A 23,997-nucleotide genomic window follows, 5' to 3' on the forward strand; every position below is an offset into this window, starting at 1 on the left:
GGCACTGTCATTAAAACTGTCATTAAAATAAAAGGATATATATAAAAAATGAATTGAAAAGGAAGATTTCCTAACCTAATCATTTGGCGGAAGAAGAGACCATAAATGTAAATAAAGGGAAATTGTTGAAATAGTTTACTAAAATAAGTGCTACTGCAAGTCGAAATTTTAAAAATCATTCTTCGGCCGACAGTAAGAGCCTGGCTGATCAGGCCCTGATCCACCGTGAGGCCTGGTCATGGACAGGGCCGAGGGAGCGTTGACCCCCCTAAAACCCCCTCCAGGTATACTCCAGGTATACACTTAATACCGATAACGGAACAGCACTGCCTTACCTCTGCTCCTTGAACAACAAATAGGTAATCAAATACATATGTATATGGAACAATAACAGGTAAGTGCATATATGTAATAAAAATAATAGCAACTAGGCAATCAAAGTAAGTACAAATACGTGATTACATATAGTTAGGCAATCAAAAATAAGTAATTCAGAATGCTGAATCGCGAATAGGTAAACACAAAAATGTAATTAAGAATAAGTAATCACACATTTCGACGAGAAAAAAAAAATGCTGGTATTGATTTGTCTGCGACAAATCAAGGGATCATTTATTTTTAGGCAGGCGCCACGTGGTCTTGTACCTGAGATGTGAGGTCAGGGAGAACCTCGTGTGGTGCAGGTAAGATCTTGAATAACAAAAGTGAATCGACGCAATATTACCTTTCTTCCCGGGGGAGGGGCCCCAAGTGGCTGTCTTCCCCAGTTAGTGGCTGTCTTCCCCTCCCCCGGCAGCCGGACCGCACGCACGCACGCGCGGAGCCTGGTAGCCTGGTCTGGTGGACTAGGAAAGAGGGACCAGACCTTTACCGCGCTAGTGCATCTCTGCTAACCAAAGCGTGAGGATCTCGTTGGCTGCCGTCTATCTGTCTGTCTGTCTCTCTTCTTGCCCGTCGCCCACTTTGTGCCGTGTTCGTGTGGATTCAAATATTTCGTTATTTATATATATAAACCATGGAGGCCAAGAGACATTTGCCTAGGCCTGTGAACCTAGAGGAGGCGGACGATGGTGTGGTGGAGTTCTCACCGCTGAACCAAGAAGAGGAAGGTACTGTGACTATCGAGGTACCCGTGGCTGAAGAGAGAGCAGCCTGGGGCTCCAAGATGCAGTTTATGCTCTCCTGTATATCACTCTCCGTGGGCCTCGGCAATGTCTGGCGTTTTCCCTACCTGGTCCAGCAGGATGGTGGAGGTACGTGCAAGTTTTTGCTCTTAATACCACCTCTTACACTGTCGGGGAATCAGTCCTCGTGTGGTCGTTCCCAGGTAACCTCGCAGTGCACTGTTGCTTACATTTGCACAGTTGAGTTTGATTTATTTTTGTTTAAAGTCTACTCACTACACGAGGATCATTAAGACCATCTGCAACCTGTACACAACCAGTACACAGTACAGAATTCACTAAAACGGTGATTAAAGTAAACTTAGTGTACACACCTCAATGTATATACAAGCGAAATTGCTTCACATTTTTGAGGTTATATTGGCTTATATTACGTCAAATATCAGTAATGTATGCCTATAAAATAATTTATACTGCTATCTGAAATCATTTATAGATTTGACAAGTATCAGTTCTGTGTGCAGATTCCTTCCCAGAATACGCGCTACGCCGCTAACTCTTGCGCTAAATACACTAATTACATTACCAGCAAACATTGGAATTTATAATACTTTTCAAAATTTTAAGTGCAAATAGATGGCGCGTCTGTTTTTCGCTAACTGGACGGAGAATCGAGCCTCCTCCTCTCTGCCCTAAATGACCCACTTGCTATGCACGGATAGTATTGACAATCCGTTTCTGAGTGCATTTCCTTGATGCTATTTGAGTCCTTTTGAGTTCCTATGTAAATCTAAATAATTTATCGCGACTACATGACAATAATAAGCATGTGCTTAATCTTAACATTGTGGCAATTTGAAACAATAGTTTATAAGAACATATGTGTAAAATCTAGCCTAATTTACACACACACACACACACACACACACACACACACACACACACACACACACACACACACACACACACACACACACACACATATATATATATATATATATATATATATATATATATATATATATATATATATATATATATATATATATATATATATATATATATATATATATATATATATATATATAATATAGGGAGGTACCACCTCTAGAACTGTTATGGGGACCCTCATCCTCAGAGAAAAGAATAAACTTGCTTCAGGGAAAACTCAAGATTCTCCCTGAAGCTGTTTGAGAATTTTCTCCTACCACCCCCTATATTATGTATATATATTTTATTTAAAGACAAAATACAGTGACAAAACATTCACAAAAATATGATACAAAGTAAAACAACATAGGTAACTCAGAGCTACATCTCGAATACTTCGTCCAGCTCCCCTGCGGTGGGCCGCGTGCCCAGAATGCTGCAGGCATTTCCTCTCTGGATCGCAACACTGAGTCTCTGAAAGAGGAAGCTGGTCGCCCTGTGGTCCTTGGTTTCTATGATGAGCTTTTCACCCAGCATATATATATATATATATATATATATATATATATATATATATATATATATATATATATATATATATATATATATATATATATATATATATGCATCAAAAGTTGACCACTGGGAAGGATATCCCTCGCGTCGTCAGCTTTATGTAAAACGATCTTATATTTGTTTACTTTCATAAATAACGCAGTACCGTGACTGGAAGAATTCACAAATAAAGTGTAAATGGAAGTAAGTCACATAGGTAATTTACACCATGTATGATAATTGTACTTATTTGTACCTGTGCCTAAATAAACGTACGGGCAACACGGGTTTAGAGCAGGTCGCTCCTGCCTGTCCCAGCTACTGGACCACTATGACAAGGCCCTGGATGCTGTAGAGGATAAACAAAATACAGATTTAGTATACACAGCTTTCGACAAGTGTGACCATGGTGTAATAGCACATAAAATGCGTGATAAAGGAATAACGGGAAAATTGGTAGATGGATCTATAACTTCCTGACAAACAGAACACAAAGAGTAATAGTAAACAGAATAAAGTCCCAGGCAGCCACGGTAAAAAGCTCTGTTCCACAAGGCACAGTACTCGCTCCCATTCAATTCCTCATCCTCATTTCTGACATAGAGATGTAAGCCATAGCTCCGTGTCTTCCTTTGCGGATGACACTCAGATTGCCATGGCAATGATCTCCATCGAAGACTGCGAGACTCCAAGCGGACATCAACCAAATCTTCGAATGGGCCGATCAAAACAATATGAAGTTCAACGAGGAGAAATTTCAACTACTCAGAAATAGGAAACTTGAGGAAATTAAAAATATGTCAGGGTATACGACAAATTCTAACCATACAATAGAGCGGAAAAGTAATGTGAAAGACCTGGGAGTGATAATGCCAGAGAATTTCGCCTTCAAAGACCACAACAATGTATCTACCTCATCTGCTAGGAAAATGATAGGATGGATAATGAGAACCTTCAAAACTTGGAACGCCAAGCCCATGATGATTCTCTTCAAATCGCTTGTGCTCTTTAGGCTGGAATACTGCTGTACACTAACGGCCCTCTTCAAGGCTGGCGACATTGCAGACCTGGAGAGTGTACAAAGAACTTTCACGGCACACATAAGTGCGATAAGGCACCTAAACTACTGGGAACGATTGAAGGTCCTTGATCTGTATTCCCTGGAACGCAGACGAGAGAGATACATGGTAATATACACTTGGAAGGTCCTGGAGGGATTGGTACCAAACCTGCACACGAAAATCACTCCCTATGAAAGCAAAAGACCCGGCAGGAGATGCAACATTCCCCCGATGAAAAGCAGGGGCGCGACAAGTACATTGAGAGACAACACAATAAGTGTCCGGGGCCCAAGACTGTTCAGCTGCCTCCCAGCATACATAAGGAAGATTACCAATAGACCCCTGGTTGTCTTTGAGAAGGCACCGGACAGGCACCTAAAGTCAGTACCTGACCAACCGGGCTGTGCTTCGTACGTCAGCTTGCGTGCGGCCAGCAGGAACAGCCTGGTTAATCAGACCCTGATCCACCTTAAGGCCTGGTCTCAGACCGAGCCGCGGGGGCCTTGACCCCTGAAACCCTCTCCAGGTAAACTTCAGGTAATGGGTCGAAATCGTAATAACGCGATTGTAAACAACGCGTGGAATGGATATCGTTTATTTGGACCGTTAACTCAGTGGGTTGATAACTTGGGCCGAGGGACTGATTACCTCATCTTGTACAGTCTTTTTTATTGCATTGATAAAGCCACTGGTGGGCGAAAGGCCTACAAAATAAAGAAACCCAGCTGTTGTACTTAGGAAAATCCAAGAAAGCCAGTCAGTGTGGCTTATTAATTACTTAGGATAATCCAGATAAGCCAGTCAATGTGGCTTAATAATAACTTAGGATAACCCAGGAAAGCCAGTCAGTGTGGCTTATAAATAACTTAGGATAAAAGAAAGCCAATCAGCGTGGCTTGTTAGTAACTTAAGATAACACCAGGAAAGCCAATCAGTGTGGTTCTTAATAACTTAGAATAAACCAGGAAAGCCAGTCAGTGAGGCTTATTTACGTTGGAAGCACTTAAGTTTTCTTCCAGAATGTGAACAACAATTATCGTTCATAACGCTTGGCTATATTTTTGATAAGGTAAAAAAAAAATAGGCAATAGATGCTAGGAAGTGTTCCCACCAGTCTCGCCCAGCACAGGATTGAGCCCGGGCCCTTTTGGATGTGAACTGAAAGCTTTTCCACAGAGCTATGTTAGGTACTACAATCAAGTGGTCCAGTGTTTTTCCTGAAGACAGATTAGATTGGTTCAACGAGGCGGCGTTGGTAAAGAATAAAGGCAGGCATGATTGTAGTAGACGTTCTGGTCTGTGGTAGGCTGGTCCTCCTAGTAGGCAAGTTTACTCAGTACAGGTACACATAAATACAGTTACATAAATTATCATACATAGCAGCATATTGTAGATTACCCAGGATAACCCACAAAGTCAAAGTAACTTATTTCCATTGGGTTCCTTGACTTATTTCCACTGGAGTCCTACCTATACTCCTATATTCTTTAACCTACTCAAGGTATTAGTAGTGTCTCGCTCAACTACAGGTCTCTCGCTAAATCATTAGTAATGTGGCCACTCCGGATAACCCAAGAAAGTCAGCGTGTCATCGAGGACTATCTAATTTTCATTGAGGTCCTTCATTTTGTTCAAAAGTATGTGACCCACAAGAGTCGACTAACAGTCAGGTACCTACTTACTACTAGGTGAACGGGGACAGCATATATAAGGAAACATGCCCAGCGTTTCACCCGTCCCGGGGATTAAATCATAGACACTGTGTGAGGCGAGTATTGTCAACAAATCCACAGGACATTAAGTCATGGTGCTAAGTAACACAGCTCGGCTGGTCAGAAACTGACTCAAGCAACTTTTTATTTTTTCTCTTACTGGCAGAAACAGGTATACCTTTGATGGATGTTGAGAGTTTTCCCTATTACCTCAGCAAGGCTTGGCTGATGCTTGCCTGGCCAACCAAGGCTGGCGGGTGAAGGGGTGTTGAAAAGTCTGGAACCCTTTACACGTGTTCCCCCCTAGTATACTTGTTGCACCCCTACTTTTCACTGATGTTACTTGCACAGCCTTCTGAGTTATCCCAGAATAAAGATGCCCTTTCATGCACACTGTCGTTACTTTCATTTATCATAGACAATAATTTCAGTGTGCAGATTTAGAACCAGTTCCTCCAGTATTTTCCAGTTATGAATTATGATGTATCTTTCTCTCTTGCATTCTGTGAGTACAGTTACTTAAATGTTTGAAATGATACAGACAGTGAAAGCTGTTTGTACTGTCTCCAGTTCTTCAACTTGATTTGATTTAAAATGGTTGTTAGTGAACAACAATAATTTAGTCTTTGAAGTCCCATAAAAAGTATCATCATGGGCTAACCAGTGGTGGAGGGAGAGAATAAAAGAGACAGTGGTGAGAGAGAACAAGATAGTGATGGTGGTGGGAGAGGAAAGACCACTAGGTGGTGGTGGGAGAGGATAAGAAAGATCACTAGGTGGTGGTGGGAGAGGATAAAAAAGACTGGTGGTGATGGGAGAGGATAAGAGAGACTGGTGATGGTGGGAGAGGATAAGAGAGACAGTGGTGGTGGGAGAGGATAAAAGAAACAATGGTGGGAGAGAATAAGAAAGAGTGATGATGGTGGGAGAGGATAAGAGAGACGGTGGTGGTGGGAGAGGATAAGAGAGACAGTGGTGGTGGGAGAGGATAAAAAAGAGAGACGGGGTCAATTTGATGCGGGAGGAATAACAAAAACAGAATTACCGTTAGTATTATCCAGCCATTCTCTAGCCTGGGGAAGCATGTTAGGGTCTACCTCTGAGCCAACCACGAGAGTTAATTACAACTCTGGCCGGTTCCTTCTCTCGCATCATACATGGCGAATCGAATCACAGAACGGGTGGAGTTCAAGCCCCACCCGTTCTGTTATTTGTTTGATGTCGTGTTATTATGTTTTCGCGAGTCATTTGTTACAAGTTTGGTTTCCACGAAGTCAATCTCATTCTAATATCTGACAGTGACAAATAAATCATAACACTGTATCATCCTTTGCATGAATAAGTATGAGTGGCATTCACTTAGCACACAGCACGTCTCCAAGCCAATATAAACCAGAACTTCAAGTGAACCAACGGCAGTTAAAAATCACACTAAAGCCACTCATCAAAGCGGAAGACAACCACAAGGAAAATGAGAATATGTAGAAGAATATTCAACAACAAGAGATGCCATGCCAGTCATGGTGATTATATATTCTGTTAAAGCACCTGTTTACTTTAGGCTGGAATATCACTGTACACTGGGAACTGCTTTCCCTTACGGCAGGAAAAATTGCACATCTTTAGAATGTACAGAGAACTTTTATCGTACATATAAATTAGGTTAAACACGTAATTTACTGGGACTGCCTGAAAGCCATCAAACTGTTCCCTCTGTAGTGCAGGCGAGAACGATAAATGATAATGCATGTCTGAAATAAAAAAACTGTAGGGAATTGCTCTCAGTCTGCATACTCAAATTATTCATTATTATTTATTGTGTTCTTACGAGAGCAGGAGGCTTGGCATACTAGGCAGGGACACAGAGGTAACCCAGTAATTGTAAAGGGCCCAAGACTTTTAACACCCTCCCTTTGAACATCATTAGTCTCTTCAGATAGTACACGGCTATTGATAATGGTAGAATCACCGACACTTATGTAAATAGACGCATGTGCAATTAATGTGACATTTTATTGTGGAAATATTTCGTTCTTCAGGAGGTTTGTCAAATCTGACGAAGCTCGTGGAGAGTGAAACGTTGCCACAATAAAATGTTGCATGAGTTACACATGTGTCCTTGTTCCTAACAGTACATGGTCAGCCTTGTTGTTTTGTCTGTAGCCTGACGGATCAGGCCAACAACCAGGAGGCCTTATAAACATCAATAAACAGCTGCTCTTAAACTGAGGGACTAATTATCTCATCTTTAACCTCTCCAGTCTTCGATTTTTTCCTCAGCATTATATTTTTGCGCCAGCATTATATTGATAAAACCACTAGGTGGCGAAATGTCTACTTAATAAAGATACCTAGTTGTGGCACACCTGTCTAATTCTTCAAGCAGGAAACCTGATCTGGGACCGGGCCGCAGATGTACTGTTACTCCTCACCCCCCGAAACCATCATGTAGAGACTGGTGACAAATACACGAGGGACTGGTGACAAATACACGAGGTACCGGTGACTAATACACGAGGGACTGGTGACAAATATACAAAGGACAATATACAAATAACCCGCATATAGAAGAAAGGAGCTTACGACGAGGTTTCGGTCCGACTTGGACCGGGTTATTTGTGTATTGTGCCAGTCACGGTATTGTGCCTTTTTTTTCTGTTATTTATACAAGGGACAGACAACAAACACACCAGGAACAAGTTAAACCTGTACTGAACAAGAGTTGTTTTTCAACCATAATTTAGTCGCTCACAGACACGAGTCGACAAATACATCGAATATTTAGCCTTATATCAACGGCGATGCAAGTTTACATACGGTACCTAATACTTATAAGCGGCAGAAAAAATTAGAGAAACTATTTACAAACATTTATCTTGGGCCAGACGAAGCCGGAACACTTGCCTGTTCGACCCTCCTCTGGCCTAAGATAGACGTTTGTATAGAGCTCTTAAAATAACGTAGGATTTGTTTTATGCGGACCTGAATTATCCTTTGAGCATAATAAGCACTCTGTCCAGGGCCTAAGAGTAAAGTATTTTAGAGAAAGAATCCGAGTCATGAAATAAAAGTATCATAGATCATAGTTATATTTTGAACCTCAAGGATACGTGAAGGATGTTGCTGGGGGTTCAAGGCCTCCGCGACCCGGTCAGAAACAAGGTCTCTTGGTGGATCAAAGTCTGATTAACCAGGCTGCTACTACTAGCCACTTACAGCCCAGCTTAAGAACCACCAGCCCGGCTGGTCAGGAAATAATTTGAGAAACTTGTTGGATTCTCTCTGGAATATCCCGTATGCAGGAAAGGAGGGCATTGAAGAGTCGGGGACCTCTAACACTCATCTAGTTTTCTCTTTCTTTGAAGGTATTTTGCACCGTCTGCCAAGTCTTGTCATACTGAGTGATTTCAGTGTTCAGGTTTGGGACCAATCCCTCCAGGATTTTTTAGGTGTAAATTATGATGTACCTTTCTCTCCTACGTTTTAAGGAATACAGTGAAAGTTCTCTGTACGTTTTCCAGGTCAGCAATCTCGCCTTCAAGGGAGCCTACATTCATTTGAATACCGACATTTCACTCCCAGTTACATCTCCAGTTACATCTTACTGTATTTTCTTTACTACACCATGTGCAAGGAATGTGAAGGAACGAGCAGTTGATATTGTTAGTGGCAATAAAATAAGTATTCTCCTCGGGAGTAATATAGTAATTAAAGAATAAAAAGGCGCAAAATAGCGTGACTGGAGAAATAAATATACCATCACATGGGAGACAAACTTACGGCGACGTTTCGGCCCAACTTAGGCTATTAACTAGCCACACAGTGACTGTGTGGGACTAATTATCGGTCTAGGTGCGGGTTATATACGAATATTCTAAGTATTCTGGGTAACAAATTGTTCCCATTGGATTCAGTAAGGTGACTGTTCATTTTCCTGTAATTAAAACAAAGGGTGGTTTTGCAATAGGCCGAAGAGGTGCGTGGTACGAGGTACAATTAAAATAATTGTTATTACAATTAAAAAGTATAAAATTCCTCTGGGTCATTCAGAGTTATTTGATAAAAATAAGATGTTGGAATTTTTCTATTACTACCGACACACTTGTGTTGTGAAGACGTGTGTGTGTGTGTAGCAACACTTATGTCATTGTGTTCGGCAATGGAAAATACCCCAGTGGGCGAAACGTTTCGCCCACCTGCCAGACTCGTCGAATTTCGGCATGAATCAGTACTGGTTTATGCAAACTTCCCATTTCTTGAAGACTGAGACACTTGTGCAACATTTGGCAGTATTTATTGTGGAAACATTTCTCCAGCCAGTGGCCTCTTCAGTCCAGTACAAGGAACGGTGGAAGATGAGGAGAGGAGTTTGAGGTAATGAGTCCCTCAGTCTGGAGTTGATGTGTTCAGTCCACCAGTCTTGAAAAACGTACAGCATATGCGAGGAGAAATTGATTTTATGCTGCAGACAGGTGAGTTGAAGCAGAAGGCAGAGTTACCAGTGGAAAAATCCACTAGTGTGAGTAGGACATACCTAGAGTTTTGATACTGATCCTGATCAAGATCCTGAGATGAAAGATGAGTTTGAGGTAATTATTTCTCCCTCTCTTCTACCGTTCTTCTCTGTATTGGACTGAGGAAACCACCGACTGGCAAAATGTGTCCTTTGATATATATACCTTTGATGAGTTTCTACTCCGGGAGCCCGGCCATGGGCCAGGCTCGTCTGGTGCTACCCTGGTCAATCAGGTAGCTGCTGCTGGAGACCCGACACCCCACATATCCATCACAGTCTGGTTGATCCGGCATCTGGTGAAGGTACTTGTCCAGAATGTTGTACAAATGTCTTAATCTTCAACATGTTGTTTTTCTAAATTATATTATATTGTATTTTCTAAATTATATTAAATTGTTATTTTCTAAATTATATTATACCTGGAGAGTTTACCTGGAGAGAGTTCCGGGGGTCAACGCCCCCGCGGCCCGGTCTGTGACCAGGCTTCATATTTCCATGTCGTCACACCCTGTACTAACATCCTGGAAGGAAGTATTTTGCTCTGGTGAAAATAACCACAAAAATTGTGATCAGGGGAAACTGGAAGAAACTATAAGCGTTTATTTTTTTCTGCACAACTTCCCAAATATTTGAAAATATAAATATAAATTTTTAAAGGGTGGACGGGTAAGCCAGTGGAAGGCCTCGGTCAGATGACCAAAAGCTCCGGCTGAGGGTCACCATTTCATTAAGACCCGAATCAGGAAACACTTGTCCTGTTTCCTGACAAATTTTATCTAACCTTCCAAAGAGATCGGTTTCGGATTGTTTGCAACGAAAAGAGGCACAGAACAGTTCTAACTTTTTCATTATAACGATGTTTCGCTTCCCATGAGCGAGAAAATAGTTATAATAAAGGCTTACGCTCCTCTCTCTGTGTTTTCATCTACTTCGTCAGCTCCATGTCTCTTCCGCCTATACCACCTGATGTTAGTCAGCATCTGTGGCAAGAAGCACAGCACGAATTATACTTTTGAGGTAAATTAATGTGTTTGTTCTTATCTATTTGTGGTTGCAGAGGTCGAGTCAGAGCTCGCGTGTGTGTGTGTGTGTGTGTGTGTGTGTGTGTGTGTGTGTGTGTGTGTGTGTGTGTGTGTGTGTGTGTGTGTGGTCGAGTGGGTGTGTGTGTTTTCGTAGGCATTAAAAAACGAGTATGGGACTCCAGGGACGTAAAAAATCTACATAAAATCCTCTCAATGAGGAATGAGCCAGTCGGTGGAGACCTCCCTGAGATAACAGTGTGTGGTGGTGGAACCACCACACACTGTAACCTGGTACTGTAACACGTGGCGTGCCCCTCTCAGCTCTGCGGTAAGCCGGGGCGAGACATCGAACTGGCGAGCAGTGTTGGTGGCCAGCGTGTTAACACGTGGTCACTGCCCTTGTGTTGACCTTGGTGGGTCAGCTGTCGTGGTGGTCACTGCATCCTAGATAGCTGCTTGCATTGATTAGTTAGTCTGTGTGCGTTCCTGCAGGCGGGCGCGAGGGACGGGCGTGAGGCGAAGATATTGAGCTCAAACATGCCAGTGCTCAGACCAATGCCATTCCGACGTTACGGATCACTACAGTGGCTACAACACGATCTTGCCACAGTGACCGCAACACAGTCTGGCCACAGTGACCATAAGACGAGGTAGCCACAGTGGCTACAACAGGATCTGGCCACAGTGACTACAACACGAGCTGGTCACAGTGACCATAACACGATCAGGTCACAGTGAGTCCAGAGCTCGGTGGCCATGACCTTGTGGTTACTATGGCCAGCAGTGTGCACGTTTAAGCCAAGTTTCTGACGAAGAATGTGATTTATTTTCTCGTTTATCAGCTATTTTTGGGGACATTGAACCACATTTGTATTTTATGATCAGATATAATGTTGGTGGGTCACCACTGTTCCCTCCCCCATTGTGGTAAGTCTCCAGACCTCCCTAACTGGTAAGTCACTCCTGCATCTTGTGGAAGGTCGCTCCTTACTCTCCCCATAAGGAAGAACACCCCCTGACCTTCCCCTGCCCCTTCCCCCTCCGTGGTAAGGGAGTGGTCATTGCATACCTGTTCTATCTACTTCCTTACCACAACGAAAGTGAAAGACGTATTTCGCATCCTTTCTGTGGCTCATTTGTATTTCAGTCTCCCATTCTCGCCTCCTGTTCCTTACATGACCAACAGTCCGGATTTGTCCGCCATGCAGAGTCCCGAGTAGTATTTTACACGTTGCGGTCATGTCTCCCCTGGTTCTTCTCTTATCAGAGGAAGTTATTATCATATATTTTAATAGTCTACAGTGCACACAAACTGATTAAAGACACATATGCAGTAACCGAGTGTTGCACATGTGCCTTGGTAACAGCTACCATCCAGCAGAGAGGTACTTTCTTCCTCTCAAACTGGTGTGAAATGGAAACCAGTTATTTTTTTCATCTCTGGCAGGACTGCTGATCTTTTCCCTTTGTCTTTGCAATCAGTTCTTCAGCTTTGGCTGAGGAACTGATTACCTCATTTTATGTATATTATTCTTCACATTATGTCCATGTATTGATAAAGCCACTGGCTGGCAAAACGTCTACAAATAAAGATACCCAGATGTTGCACATGTGTCTAGTTTATCATCTCGTCGGTATTGTATACCATTTATGTACAATTCAATACCGTTTATCAGTGGTCTCCTTATGAAGTAAAATACAGTGATTGCATTTTACTCTAAATATAAATTCCAAGGCAAAACCCACAACCAGTAGAGGGACTTTCCTTAAAGGAGACACATCATACACTGATGACTAAGGAAATGAGTGAAATATTGAAGCCACAATACGACTCTTGTGTTCAATGAACCACTCATCAATCTGTATATCAAAGATCCTAACGAGATTTTCATGAATGAGGCTCAAACACTGTCACCATCTCAACAATTTCTGATGTTTACCTGGAGAGAGTTCCGGGGGTCAACGCCCCCGCGGCCCGGTCTGTGACCAGGCCTCCTGGTGGATCAGAGCCTGATCAACCAGGCTGTTGCTGCTGGCTGCACGCAAACCAACGTACGAGCCACAGCCCGGCTGATCAGGAACCGAATTTAGGTGCTTGTCCAGTGCCAGCTTGAAGACTGCCAGGGGTCTGTTGGTAATCCCCCTTATGTATGCTGGGAGGCAGTTGAACAGCCTTATTCCCAGTTGTACTTGAAGGAGTTATCGGCAGCATGCTCATACACTGCTCTAGGTCTACACTCGTGAAATTCCATATTCATCAAAAATGCTAAGAAAGCCCTAATTCGAGAGTTTAGTATTTGGTGGAGGAGTCTGGACACGGGTGTTATCCCACAGTCACTGATAACCACTGATATTGTCCTTCCTAAATCTTCACGACTTTATACTTGGTGGGGTTGAACTCCAGGAGCCAGTTTCTGGGAAAGGCCTGCAGCCTGTCCAGATCCCTTTGTAGTTCCGCCTGGTCTTCGTCCGATTGAATTCTTCTCATCAACTTCACATCATCTGCAAACAGGGACACTTCTGAGTGTATTCTTTCCGTCATGTCGTTCACATATACCAGAAACAGTACCGGTCCTAGGACTGATCCCTGTGCAACCCCGCTCGTCACATCGCACACTCTGACACCTCGTCACGCACCATGACTCGCTGATGTCTTCCCGACAGGTATTCCCTGATCCATTGCAGTGCCTTCCCTGTTATACCTGCCTGGTCCTCCAGCTTATGCACTAATCTCTTGTGTGGAACTTTGTCAGAAGCCTTCTTACAGTCTAAGAAAACGCAATCTACCCACCCCTCTCTTGTCGTATTGCTGTCACCCTATCATAGAATTCCAGTAGGTTTGTGACATAGCATTTCCTGTCGCTGAAACCATGCTGATAATCTCTATGACTTTGTATACTATACATGTCAGTGACACTGGTCTGTAGTTTAGTGCTTCGTGTCTCTCCTTTTTTAAAAATTGGGACTACATTTGCTGTCTTCTATACTTCAGGTAGTCGCCCTGTTTCGATAGATGTGTTGAAGATTGTTGTTAGTGGCACACATAGCACCTCTGCTCCCACTCTCAGGACCCATGTAGAGATGTTTTCCGGCCCCATCGCCTTGGAGGTATCTAGCTCGCTTAGCAGCCTATTCACTTCCTTCTCGGTTGTAAGTATTGTCTCCAACACTTGGTGGTGTACCCCACCTCTCCGCCTTTCTGGAGGCCCTTCTGTCTCCTCTGTGAACACTTCTTTGAATCTCATGTTGAGCTCCTTACATACTTCTCAGTCGTTTCTTGTGATCTCCTCTCCTTCCTTCCTCAGCCTGATTACCTGGTCCTTGAATGTTGTTTTCCTCCTGATGTGGCTGTACAACAGCTTCGGGTCAGATTTGGCTTTGTGTGTACTCACCTAATTGTGGTTGCACGGCCGAGACTCAGCTCAGTGTACTCACCTAATTGTACTCACCTAATTGTGGTTGCAGGGGTCGAGACTCAGCTCCTGGCCCCGCCTCTTCACTGATCGCTACTGGATCCTCTCTCTCTCTGCTTCCTGAGCTTTGTCATACCTCTTCTTAAAACTATGTATGGTTCCTGCCTCCACTACTTCACTTGCTAGGCTATTCCACTTGCTGACAACTCTATGACTGAAGAAATACTTCCTAACGTCCCTGTGACTCGTCTGAGTCTTCAGCTTCCAGTTGTGACCCCTTGTCCCTGTGTCCCCTCTCTGGAACATCCTATCTCTGTCCACCTTGTCTATTCCCCGCAGTATCTTGTATGTCGTTATCATGTCTCCCCTGACCCTTCTGTCCTCCAGTGTCGTCAGTCCGATTTCCCTTAACCTTTCCTCGTACGACATTCCCTTGAGCTCTGGGACTAGCCTTGTTGCAAACCTTTGTACTTTCTCTAACTTCTTGACGTGCTTGACCAGGTGTGGGTTCCAGATTGGTGCTGTATGTATGTATGTGTGTGTGTGTGTGTGTGTGTGTGTGTGTGTGTGTGTGTGTGTGTGTGTGTGTGTGTGTGTGTGTGTGTGTGTGTGTACTCACCTAATTGTGGTTGCAGGGGTCGAGACTCAGCTCCTGGCCCCGCCTCTTCACCGACCGCTAGATCTAATACACGAAAGGAGGCGCTGACCAGGAAAGTGGAAACTATCGAACTTAAGTTAAATGACTCTTACAGGAACCAGGAGAGACAGGAGGAGCTTAAAGCTATTAGTGAATTTTAAAGAAATTCAAAATATTTCTTTTCATATGCCAAAAACAAGGCAAATACCACATCTAGTATCGGGCCCTTACTCAGACAGGATGGGACTTACACAGATGACAACAAGGAAATGAGTGATATTAAAATCCCAGTACGACTCTGTGTTTAGTGAACCACTAATCAGTCTGAGGATCGACGACCCAAATGATTTTTTTCATGAATGAGCCTCAAAACTCCATAAATGTATGCCAGATTTCCGACATCACCCTAACTCCGATGAATCTCGAAAAAAGCCATTGACAACATGCCCATTCACTCAGCCCCGGGCCCAGACTCGTGGAACTCTGTATTCATTAAGAACTGCAAGAAACCCCTCTCGTGTGCCCTAAGTACACTATGGAGGAGGAGCTTGGACATGGGTGAAATTCCACAGTCATTTGAAACAACGGATATAGCCCCACTCCATAAAGGTGGCAGCAAAGCATTAGCTAAGAACTATAGACCAATAGCTCTGACGTCCCACATCATAAAAATCTTTGAAAGAGTACTAAGAAGCAGGATTGCAAATCACCTGGATATAAGCTGGGAAGATATACTAAGCAACACAGACCCCAACGTATGCCTAGAACAGATTAACTTGGTGGCACTCGATGTATGCACAAGGCTTATTCCTCTAAGAAAAAGGAGGAGTAGATGTAAAATAGAAAGAGACAGACGCTCCCTTTACAGGCGACGGAAAAGAATAACAGAGCGGCTAAAAGAGGTCAATATATCTGAAATGCGTAGGGAGACACTGGTCAGAGAAATAGCAAACATCGAACTCAAGCTAAAGGAATCTTATAGGAGTCAGGAATCGCGGGAAGAACTAAAAGCCATAAATGAAATCGAAAGAAACCCAAAGTATTTCTTCTCCTATGCCAAATCAAAGTCGAGAACAACATCCAGTATTGGTCCCCTACTTAAACAAGATAGGTCCTACACAGATGACAGCAAGGAAATGAGTGAGCTACTCAAGTCCCAATATGACTCAGTTTTTAGCAAGCCGCTAACCAGACTGAGAGTCGAAGATCAAAACGAATTTTTTATGAGAGAGCCACAAAATTTGGTTAACACAAGCCTATCCGATGTTATCCTGACGCCAAATGACTTCGAACAGGCGATAAATGACATGCCCATGCACTCTGCCCCAGGGCCAGACTCATGGAACTCCGTGTTCATCAAGAACTGCAAGAAGCCCCTATCACGAGCCTTTTCCATCCTATGGAGAGGGAGCATGGACACGGGGGTCGTCCCACAGTTACTAAAAACAACAGACATAGCCCCACTCCACAAAGGGGGCAGTAAAGCAACAGCAAAGAACTACAGACCGATAGCACTAACATCCCATATCATAAAAATCTTTGAAAGGGTCCTAAGAAGCAAGATCACCACCCATCTAGAAACCCATCAGTTACACAACCCAGGGCAACGTGGGTTTAGAACAGGTCGCTCCTGTTTGTCTCAACTATTGGATCACTACGACAAGGTCCTAAATGCACTAGAAGATAAAAAGAATGCAGATGTAATATATACAGACTTTGCAAAAGCCTTCGACAAGTGTGACCATGGCGTAATAACGCACAAAATGCGTGCTAAAGGGATAACAGGAAAAGTCGGTCGATGGATCTATAATTTCCTCACTAACAGAACACAGAGAGTAGTCGTCAACAGAGGAAAGTCCGAGGCAGCTACGGTGAAAAGCTCTGTTCCACAAGGCACAGTACTCGCTCCCATCTTGTTCCTCATCCTCATATCCGACATAGACAAGGATGTCAGCCACAGCACCGTGTCTTCCTTTGCAGATGACACCCGAATCTGCATGACAGTGTCTTCCATTGCAGACACTGCAAGGCTCCAGGCGGACATCAACCGAATCTTTCAGTGGGCTGCAGAAAACAATATGAAGTTCAACGATGAGAAATTTCAATTACTCAGATATGGTAAACACGAGGAAATTAAATCTTCATCAGAGTACAAAACAAATTCTGGCCACAAAATAGAGCGAAACACCAACGTCAAAGACCTGGGAGTGATCATGTCGGAGGATCTCACCTTCAAGGACCATAACATTGTATCAATCGCATCTGCTAGAAAAATGACAGGATGGATAATGAGAACCTTCAAAACTAGGGAGGCCAAGCCCATGATGACACTTCAGGTCACTTGTTCTATCTAGGCTGGAATATTGCTGCACACTAACAGCACCTTTCAAGGCAGGTGAAATTGCTGACCTAGAAAATGTACAGAGAACCTTCACAGCGCGCATAACGGAGATAAAACACCTCAATTACTGGGAGCGCTTGAGGTTCCTGAACCTGTATTCCCTGGAACGCAGGCGGGAGAGATACGTGATTATATACACCTGGAAAATCCTAGAGGGACTAGTACCGAACTTGCACACGAAAATCACTCACTACGAAAGCAAAAGACTTGGCAGACGATGCATCATCCCCCCAATGAAAAGCAGGGGTGTCACTAGCACGTTAAGAGACCATACAATAAGTGTCAGGGGCCCGAGACTGTTCAACTGCCTCCCAGCACACATAAGGGGGATTACCAACAGACCCCTGGCAGTCTTCAAGCTGGCACTGGACAAGCACCTAAAGTCGGTTCCTGACCAGCCGGGCTGTGGCTCGTACGTTGGTTTGCGTGCAGCCAGCAGCAACAGCCTAGTTGATCAGGCTCTGATCCACCAGGAGGCCTGGTCACAGACCGGGCCGCGGGGGCGTTGACCCCCGGAACTCTCTCCAGGTAAACTCCAGGTAATCCAGGGCAACATGGGTTCAGGGCAGGTCGCTCCTGCCTCTCACAACTACTGGATCACTATGATATGGCCTTGGATGCACTGGAAGAAAATCAGAATGTAGATGTAATATACACAGACTTTGCAAAAACATTTGACAAATGCGATCATGGCGTAATAGCCCATAAAATACGTGCTAAAGGAATAACTGGGAAAGTGGGGAGATGGATCTTCAACTTCCTAACAAATCGAACACAAAGAGTAGTGGTCAACAGAGTTAAATCGGAGGCTGCCATAGTGAAGAGCTCTGTTCCACAAGGCACAGTACTCGCCCCCATCTTATTCCTCATCCTCATATCAGACATAGACAGAGATATACACCACAGCACCGTATCATCCTTTGCTGATGATACTAGGATCTGCATGAGGCTGTCACCTGCTGAGGACGCGGTTAACCTCCAAGAAGATATAAACAAAGTTTTCCAGTTGGCAACGGTAAACAATATGATGTTCAATGAAGACAAATTCCAACTACTCCGTTATGGAAAACTGGAGGAGATAATAACTAGAACAGAGTATACTACAGACTCTGGCCATACAATAGAGCGGAGAAATAATGTAAGGGACCTGGGAGTAGTAATGTCTGAGGATCTCACTTTCAAGGATCACAACAGTGCCACGATCGCACGTGCAAAGAAAATGATAGGATGGATAATGAGAACGTTCAAAACTTGTTCTCTCTAGGCTGGAATACTGCTGTACATTAACATCTCCGTTCAAAGCAGGTGAAATTGCAGATCTATAGAGCGTACAGAGATCCTTTACTGCACGTATAAGTTCTGTCAAGCACCTTAACTACTGGGAACGCTTGGAAGCACTTGACTTGTACTCGTTGGAACGCAGGAGGGAGAAATATATCATAATCTACACTTGGAAAATCCTGGAAGGAATGGTCTCAAATCTGCACACAGAAATCGCTCCCTACGAAAGTATAAGACTGAGCAGGCGATGCAGAATGCCCCCAATTAAAAGTAGGGGCGCCATTGGTACACTAAGAGAAAACACCATAAGTGTCCATATGCCGCAGCAGTTATCTGGTTAATGTGTGCTTCTGGCGATGTACTCGGTATTATACTCACTCCTAGGTCTTTCTCCTTGAGTGAGGTTTGCAGCCTTTGGCCACCTAGCCTGTACTCTGTCTGCGGTCTTCTTTTCCCTCCTCCGATCTTCATGACTTTGCATTTGGCGGATTCTAGGAGCTAGTTTCTGGACCACACATCCAGCCTGTCCAGGTCTCTTTGTAGACCTGTCTGGTTCGCGTCTGATTTAATTCTCCTCATTAACTTCACGTCATCTGCAAACAGGGACACTTCTGAGTCTATCCCTTCCATCATGTCATTCACATATACCAAGAATAGCACTGGTCCCAGGACTGACCCCTGTGGGACCCCGCTCGTCACAGGCGCCCACTATAATACCTCATCACGGACCATGACTCGCTGTTGTGTGTGTGTGCGTGTGTGCGTGTGTGTACTCACCTAATTGTGGTTGAAGGGGTCGAGACTCAGCTCCTGATCGCTACTAGGTCCTCTCCCTCTCTGCTTCCTGAGCTTTGTCATACCTCTTCTTAAAACTATGTATGGTTCGTGCCTCCACTACTTCACTTGCTAGGCTATTCCACTTCCTGACGACTCTATAACTGAAGAAATACTTCCTAACGTCCCTGTGACTCGTCTGAGTGTGTGTGTGTGTGTGTGTGTGTGTGTGTGTGTGTGTGTGTGTGTGTGTGTGTGTGTGTGTGTGTGTGTGTGTGTGTGTGTGTGTGTGTGCGTGCGTGCGTGCGTGCGTGCGTGCGCGTTGGTGTATAGTGGTGGTAGTGTCCTTGGAGGCTGACGTGGCTGGTACCCCAGTCAGCAACCATGGGGGCGAGTGTAGCTTCTGCAGACTCAGGGGCACTTCCCCCTGCTACTGCCCCTGCTGTACCATGGAAGGTGATGCAGTATATATGCCCTGGGAGGAAGGTGTACTATATAGCAGACGCTGTTTAGAGTAACCACTCTTACCATCAACACCATAAACTCAAAACACGTTGAGAAATCAACATAGTCTCACAACACATTCCATCCACACACAGCACACAACCCTCACCCAGCCACGCCCTTCCTCTCAACACACCCCACCTCCCACACTACACCTGTCTCTTGTTTTTTGTCTTGGCCTGAAACATTCCCTGACGGGCGAAACGATTCCTTAATAACTCTCTTAAATTCACATCTGTTTACCTACTTCTCGGAGGTTACTCATCAGTTCTGACCTACTTTGGCCATGGGTAAAAACACTCTTAACTTATCCAGAGTATATTTCGTGAGATGTGCACATCTCCCTGTATATATACAGTGAGGAACACACCTCACAGTGGATATATGCTGGAGAATACACACCTCTCGGTGTATATACACTAAGCTGTACAACTTGTGGTACATAAATACCGATATACGCATCTCTTGGCGTATATGTACCAAGAGGTTTACGCTTTTCGTATGTACACCTAAATATACATACCTCTTATTGTGTATACACACACTGCAAGATACTCACCTTTCAAGTATACGCATATGTACACTGAGAGACATACATCTCTCGATATATATACAGATTCATATCTTTTGGTGATATATATTGTATAATCTGATGCATATAGATATATATTATTGTAACCACGAACGAGTGGTATTTAGATTAGCTCAGAAGCATCCACACCACCGTATGTCCTCGGATCACGGTAAAACACCTAGCTCTGCTGGGTCTACCTGGAGGTTATTCCGGGGATCAACGTCCGCGGCTCGGTCCACGACCAGGCCTCCCGGCGGATCAGGGCCTGATCAACCAGGCTGTTACTGCTGGCTGCACGCAGTCCAACGTACGGACCACAGCCCGGCTGATCCGGCACTGACTTTAGGTATCTGTCCAGCTACCTCTTGAAGGCAGCCAGGGGCCTATTGGTAATTCCCCTTATACTTGGTGGGAGGCTGTTGAACAATCTTGGGCCCCGGACGCTTATGGTGTTTTCTCTTAGTGTACCAATGGCGCCCCTACCTTTTAATTGGGGGTATTTTGCATCGCCTGCCCAGTCTTTTACTTTCATAGGGAGTGATTTCTGTGTGCAGATTCGGGACCATTCCTTCCAGGATTTTTCAAGTGTAGATTATGATATATTTCTCTCTCCTGCGTTCCAACGAGTACAAGTCAAGTGCTTCCAAGCGTTCCCAGTAGTTCAGGTGCTTGCCACAACTTATATGTGCAGTAAAAGTTCTATGTACACTCTAGATCTGCAATTTCACCTGCTTTGAACAGAGATGTTAATGTACAGCAGTATTCCAGCCTAGAGAGAACAAGTGATTTGAAAAGGATCATCATTGTCTTGGCATCTCTCGTTTTGAATGTTCTCATTATCCATCCTATCATTTTATTTGCACATGCAATCGTGGCACTGTTGTGATCCTTGAAAGTGAGATCCTCAGACATTACTACTCCCAGATCCCTTACATTATTTTTCCGCTCTATTGTATGGCCAGAGTTTGTAGTATACTCTGTTCTAGTTATTATCTCCTCCAGTTTTCCATAACGGAGTAGTTGGAATTTGTCCTCATTGAACATCATATTGTTTTCCGTTGCCCATTGGAAAACTTGGTTTATATCTTCTTGGAGGTTAACCGCGTCCTCAATAGATGACAGCCTCATGCAGATCCTAGTATCATCTGCAAAGGATGATACGGTGCTGTGGATTACATCTCTGTCTATGTCTGATATGAGGATGAGGAACAGGATCGGGTGAGTACTGTGCCTTGTGGAACAGAGCTCTTCACTATGGCAGCCTCCGATTTAACTCTGGGTGCTTGATTCTTGTAGGATACTCCTCTAGTTGTATATACACTAAGAGATACGTGCCTCTCGCGTATGCAGTAAGGAGTACACACCTCTGGTATGACCATTAAAGATATACCGTTGGGGTTAAGACAGTAAGGGTACCAATTCTTGGTAGCACTCGTGTTCCAACACCGCACAGTGCCCTGCTTTTCCCGGCGCACAAGTTATTAAAGCTGCCAGGAGCCTCAAGCTTCCTGCTTTTAATGACGGAAATTACACGAATCACACGAGGTAAGTGCTAGGGTTGGACTGTTTACACGTTCATTTTAAAGTTGCGTGAATTTAGACATGCAAAGGTTTATAGGAAAGCACTTGTGGATGGGTTCACCGGACTCCCGTGGGTAGCGTCATTGAAACGAGTTTTTGGGTAGCTTTAAAATAGGTTGCAAAGGTACATGAGAGGGTGTGGTTAGGTGAGAGATGGAGCTGGTTAACATAGGATAGTATGACCTGCCAAGCATGGACCAATAGGTCCTGACTGACATGGGTCAGTAGGTCCTGCCTAGCATGGTTCGGTCGGTCCTGCCTAGCATGGACCAGTAGGTCCTGCCTAGCATGGGTCAGTAGGTCCTGTCTAGCATGGGTCAGTAGGTCCTGTCTAGCATGGATCAGTAGGTCCTGCCTAGCATGGGTCAGTAGGTCCTGCCTAGCACGGGTCAGTAGGTCCTGCCTAGCATGGGTCAGTAGATCCTGCCTAGCATGGACCAGTAGGTCCTGCCTAGCATGGGTCAGTAGGTCCTGCTTAGCATGGGTCAGCAGGTCCTGCCTAGCATGGACCAGTAGGCCCTGCTTAGCTAGGCCAGTAGGCCTGCTGTAGTAATCCTATATTATCCATCCTTCGCTTCCAAGGAAGCGAAGAATGGATCAAATTTCTTGGATCAAGAGCCCGTCGCCATCACTCATACCACAATAGGTGTCTGTTGTTACACTGATAATCACTATTGTTGCACTCATGTCACTGGTGGTGTCTTGTGTCAATGTAGGTGTCTTTGTCATGTCTCTGTAGGTGTCCTTGTTACTACAGGTGTCTTTGTTGTGTCACTGTAAGTGTCTTTATCGTGTCACTGTAGGTATTTTTGTCGTGTCTCTTGTCACTGTCGAAAATGCATTGCACTCATCCCTATCTTTCTTGTTACATCTTCGTCACTGTTATACAGAGCTCATGCATGCTTGTCACTGCCACTAATATTGAAGCAGTGTCTGACAAGATGAACATCAAAATGGTATACAATACCATTGTATTGTATTGTATACCGCCACTAATATTCTTGCCTCAGCATCTGCAGAACTTTTGGCTCAATGCACATTTCATGACCTCTTTTCTCTCTACCTTTTATATATGGGGATCACACTGGCCTTTTTCCAGTTGTCTGGCGGGTGAACTGGCTGGTTGAGGACCCAGGTTGTGCAGTCATCCCGTGGGTCTTCTCACAGCTCCCAAGGGGATGTATTGTTTGGTTTCAGGGCTTTTGTTACGCCAGGCTCCTCTAATAGTGTCATCACTTGTTTTGATGTGTTAACGTGCTGTTGTTGTGTTGCTGTGTAGTGACGACAGTACCATCAAGGTACTCGCATCTAGGAATCTTTTACTAACAACTTCACGTACTTGACATTCACCTGCTGTCTGCTTCCCCCACTCCCTACAGTTTTATCGCATCATTCCCTACTGTCGTCTTTCATACTGGGCTGTGTAGTAACTTTGGTTCAGGCGTGGCCTTTCATGCTGTGTCATTTTTAAACTATGAGCCTCCCTTCCTGACCTTGTACATTCGTTGTCGGGTCTTCCTCTTGTTTCTTTGTTTTCTGTTGTTTTCATGTACTCTGTGTAACTTGTAAGTCCTCTAGCACCTTCCTTTGCCTTCTCATCATTACTGTGTGTTTAAGTCTCACTGTTTATTTTGTCTGGATGTGTGTGTGTGTGTGTAGGGGGATTGTGTTCTTGTGTGCGCGCGCAGCTACGGTAAGCGTACTCACTGAGTTGTGTTTGCGAAGTCACATCTCAGCTCTTGGCCCTGCTTCCGTATCTACAACTTCTAGCACTGAGGATTTCTCTCCTCCTGGCTCCTGTCATACCTAGTTTTTAAACTGTATATGCATATAGAATAACATTTTGTGCTTGTTTTGAGTGTATGCTAGCTCTGTGTTGGAGTATTGATTGGTGTGCGTGGGAGGGAGAGAG

At 44.2% G+C, this 23,997-nt stretch overlaps 1 protein-coding gene across 4 annotated transcripts in view; it reads left to right on the top strand.

Annotated features, from left to right (window-relative positions):
* The first annotated feature begins 852 nt into the window (after nucleotides 1-852).
* LOC128699114 (sodium- and chloride-dependent transporter XTRP3A) overlaps nucleotides 853-23,997 on the top strand; it is a 250,735-nt gene continuing 227,590 nt past the window's right edge. For 3 of the 4 annotated variants that reach the window (XM_070096563.1, XM_070096564.1, XM_070096565.1), the window contains exon 1: nucleotides 853-1,253. In XM_070096563.1, coding sequence (XP_069952664.1) covers nucleotides 1,016-1,253 — 238 coding nt within the window. In that variant the 5' untranslated portion in view covers nucleotides 853-1,015. The remainder of the gene's footprint in view (nucleotides 1,254-23,997) is intronic. The other variant, XM_070096562.1, reaches the window with a different exon arrangement.

Source organism: Cherax quadricarinatus, chromosome 54, assembly GCF_038502225.1.
Source record: "Cherax quadricarinatus isolate ZL_2023a chromosome 54, ASM3850222v1, whole genome shotgun sequence".
NCBI lineage: Eukaryota > Metazoa > Arthropoda > Malacostraca > Decapoda > Parastacidae > Cherax > Cherax quadricarinatus.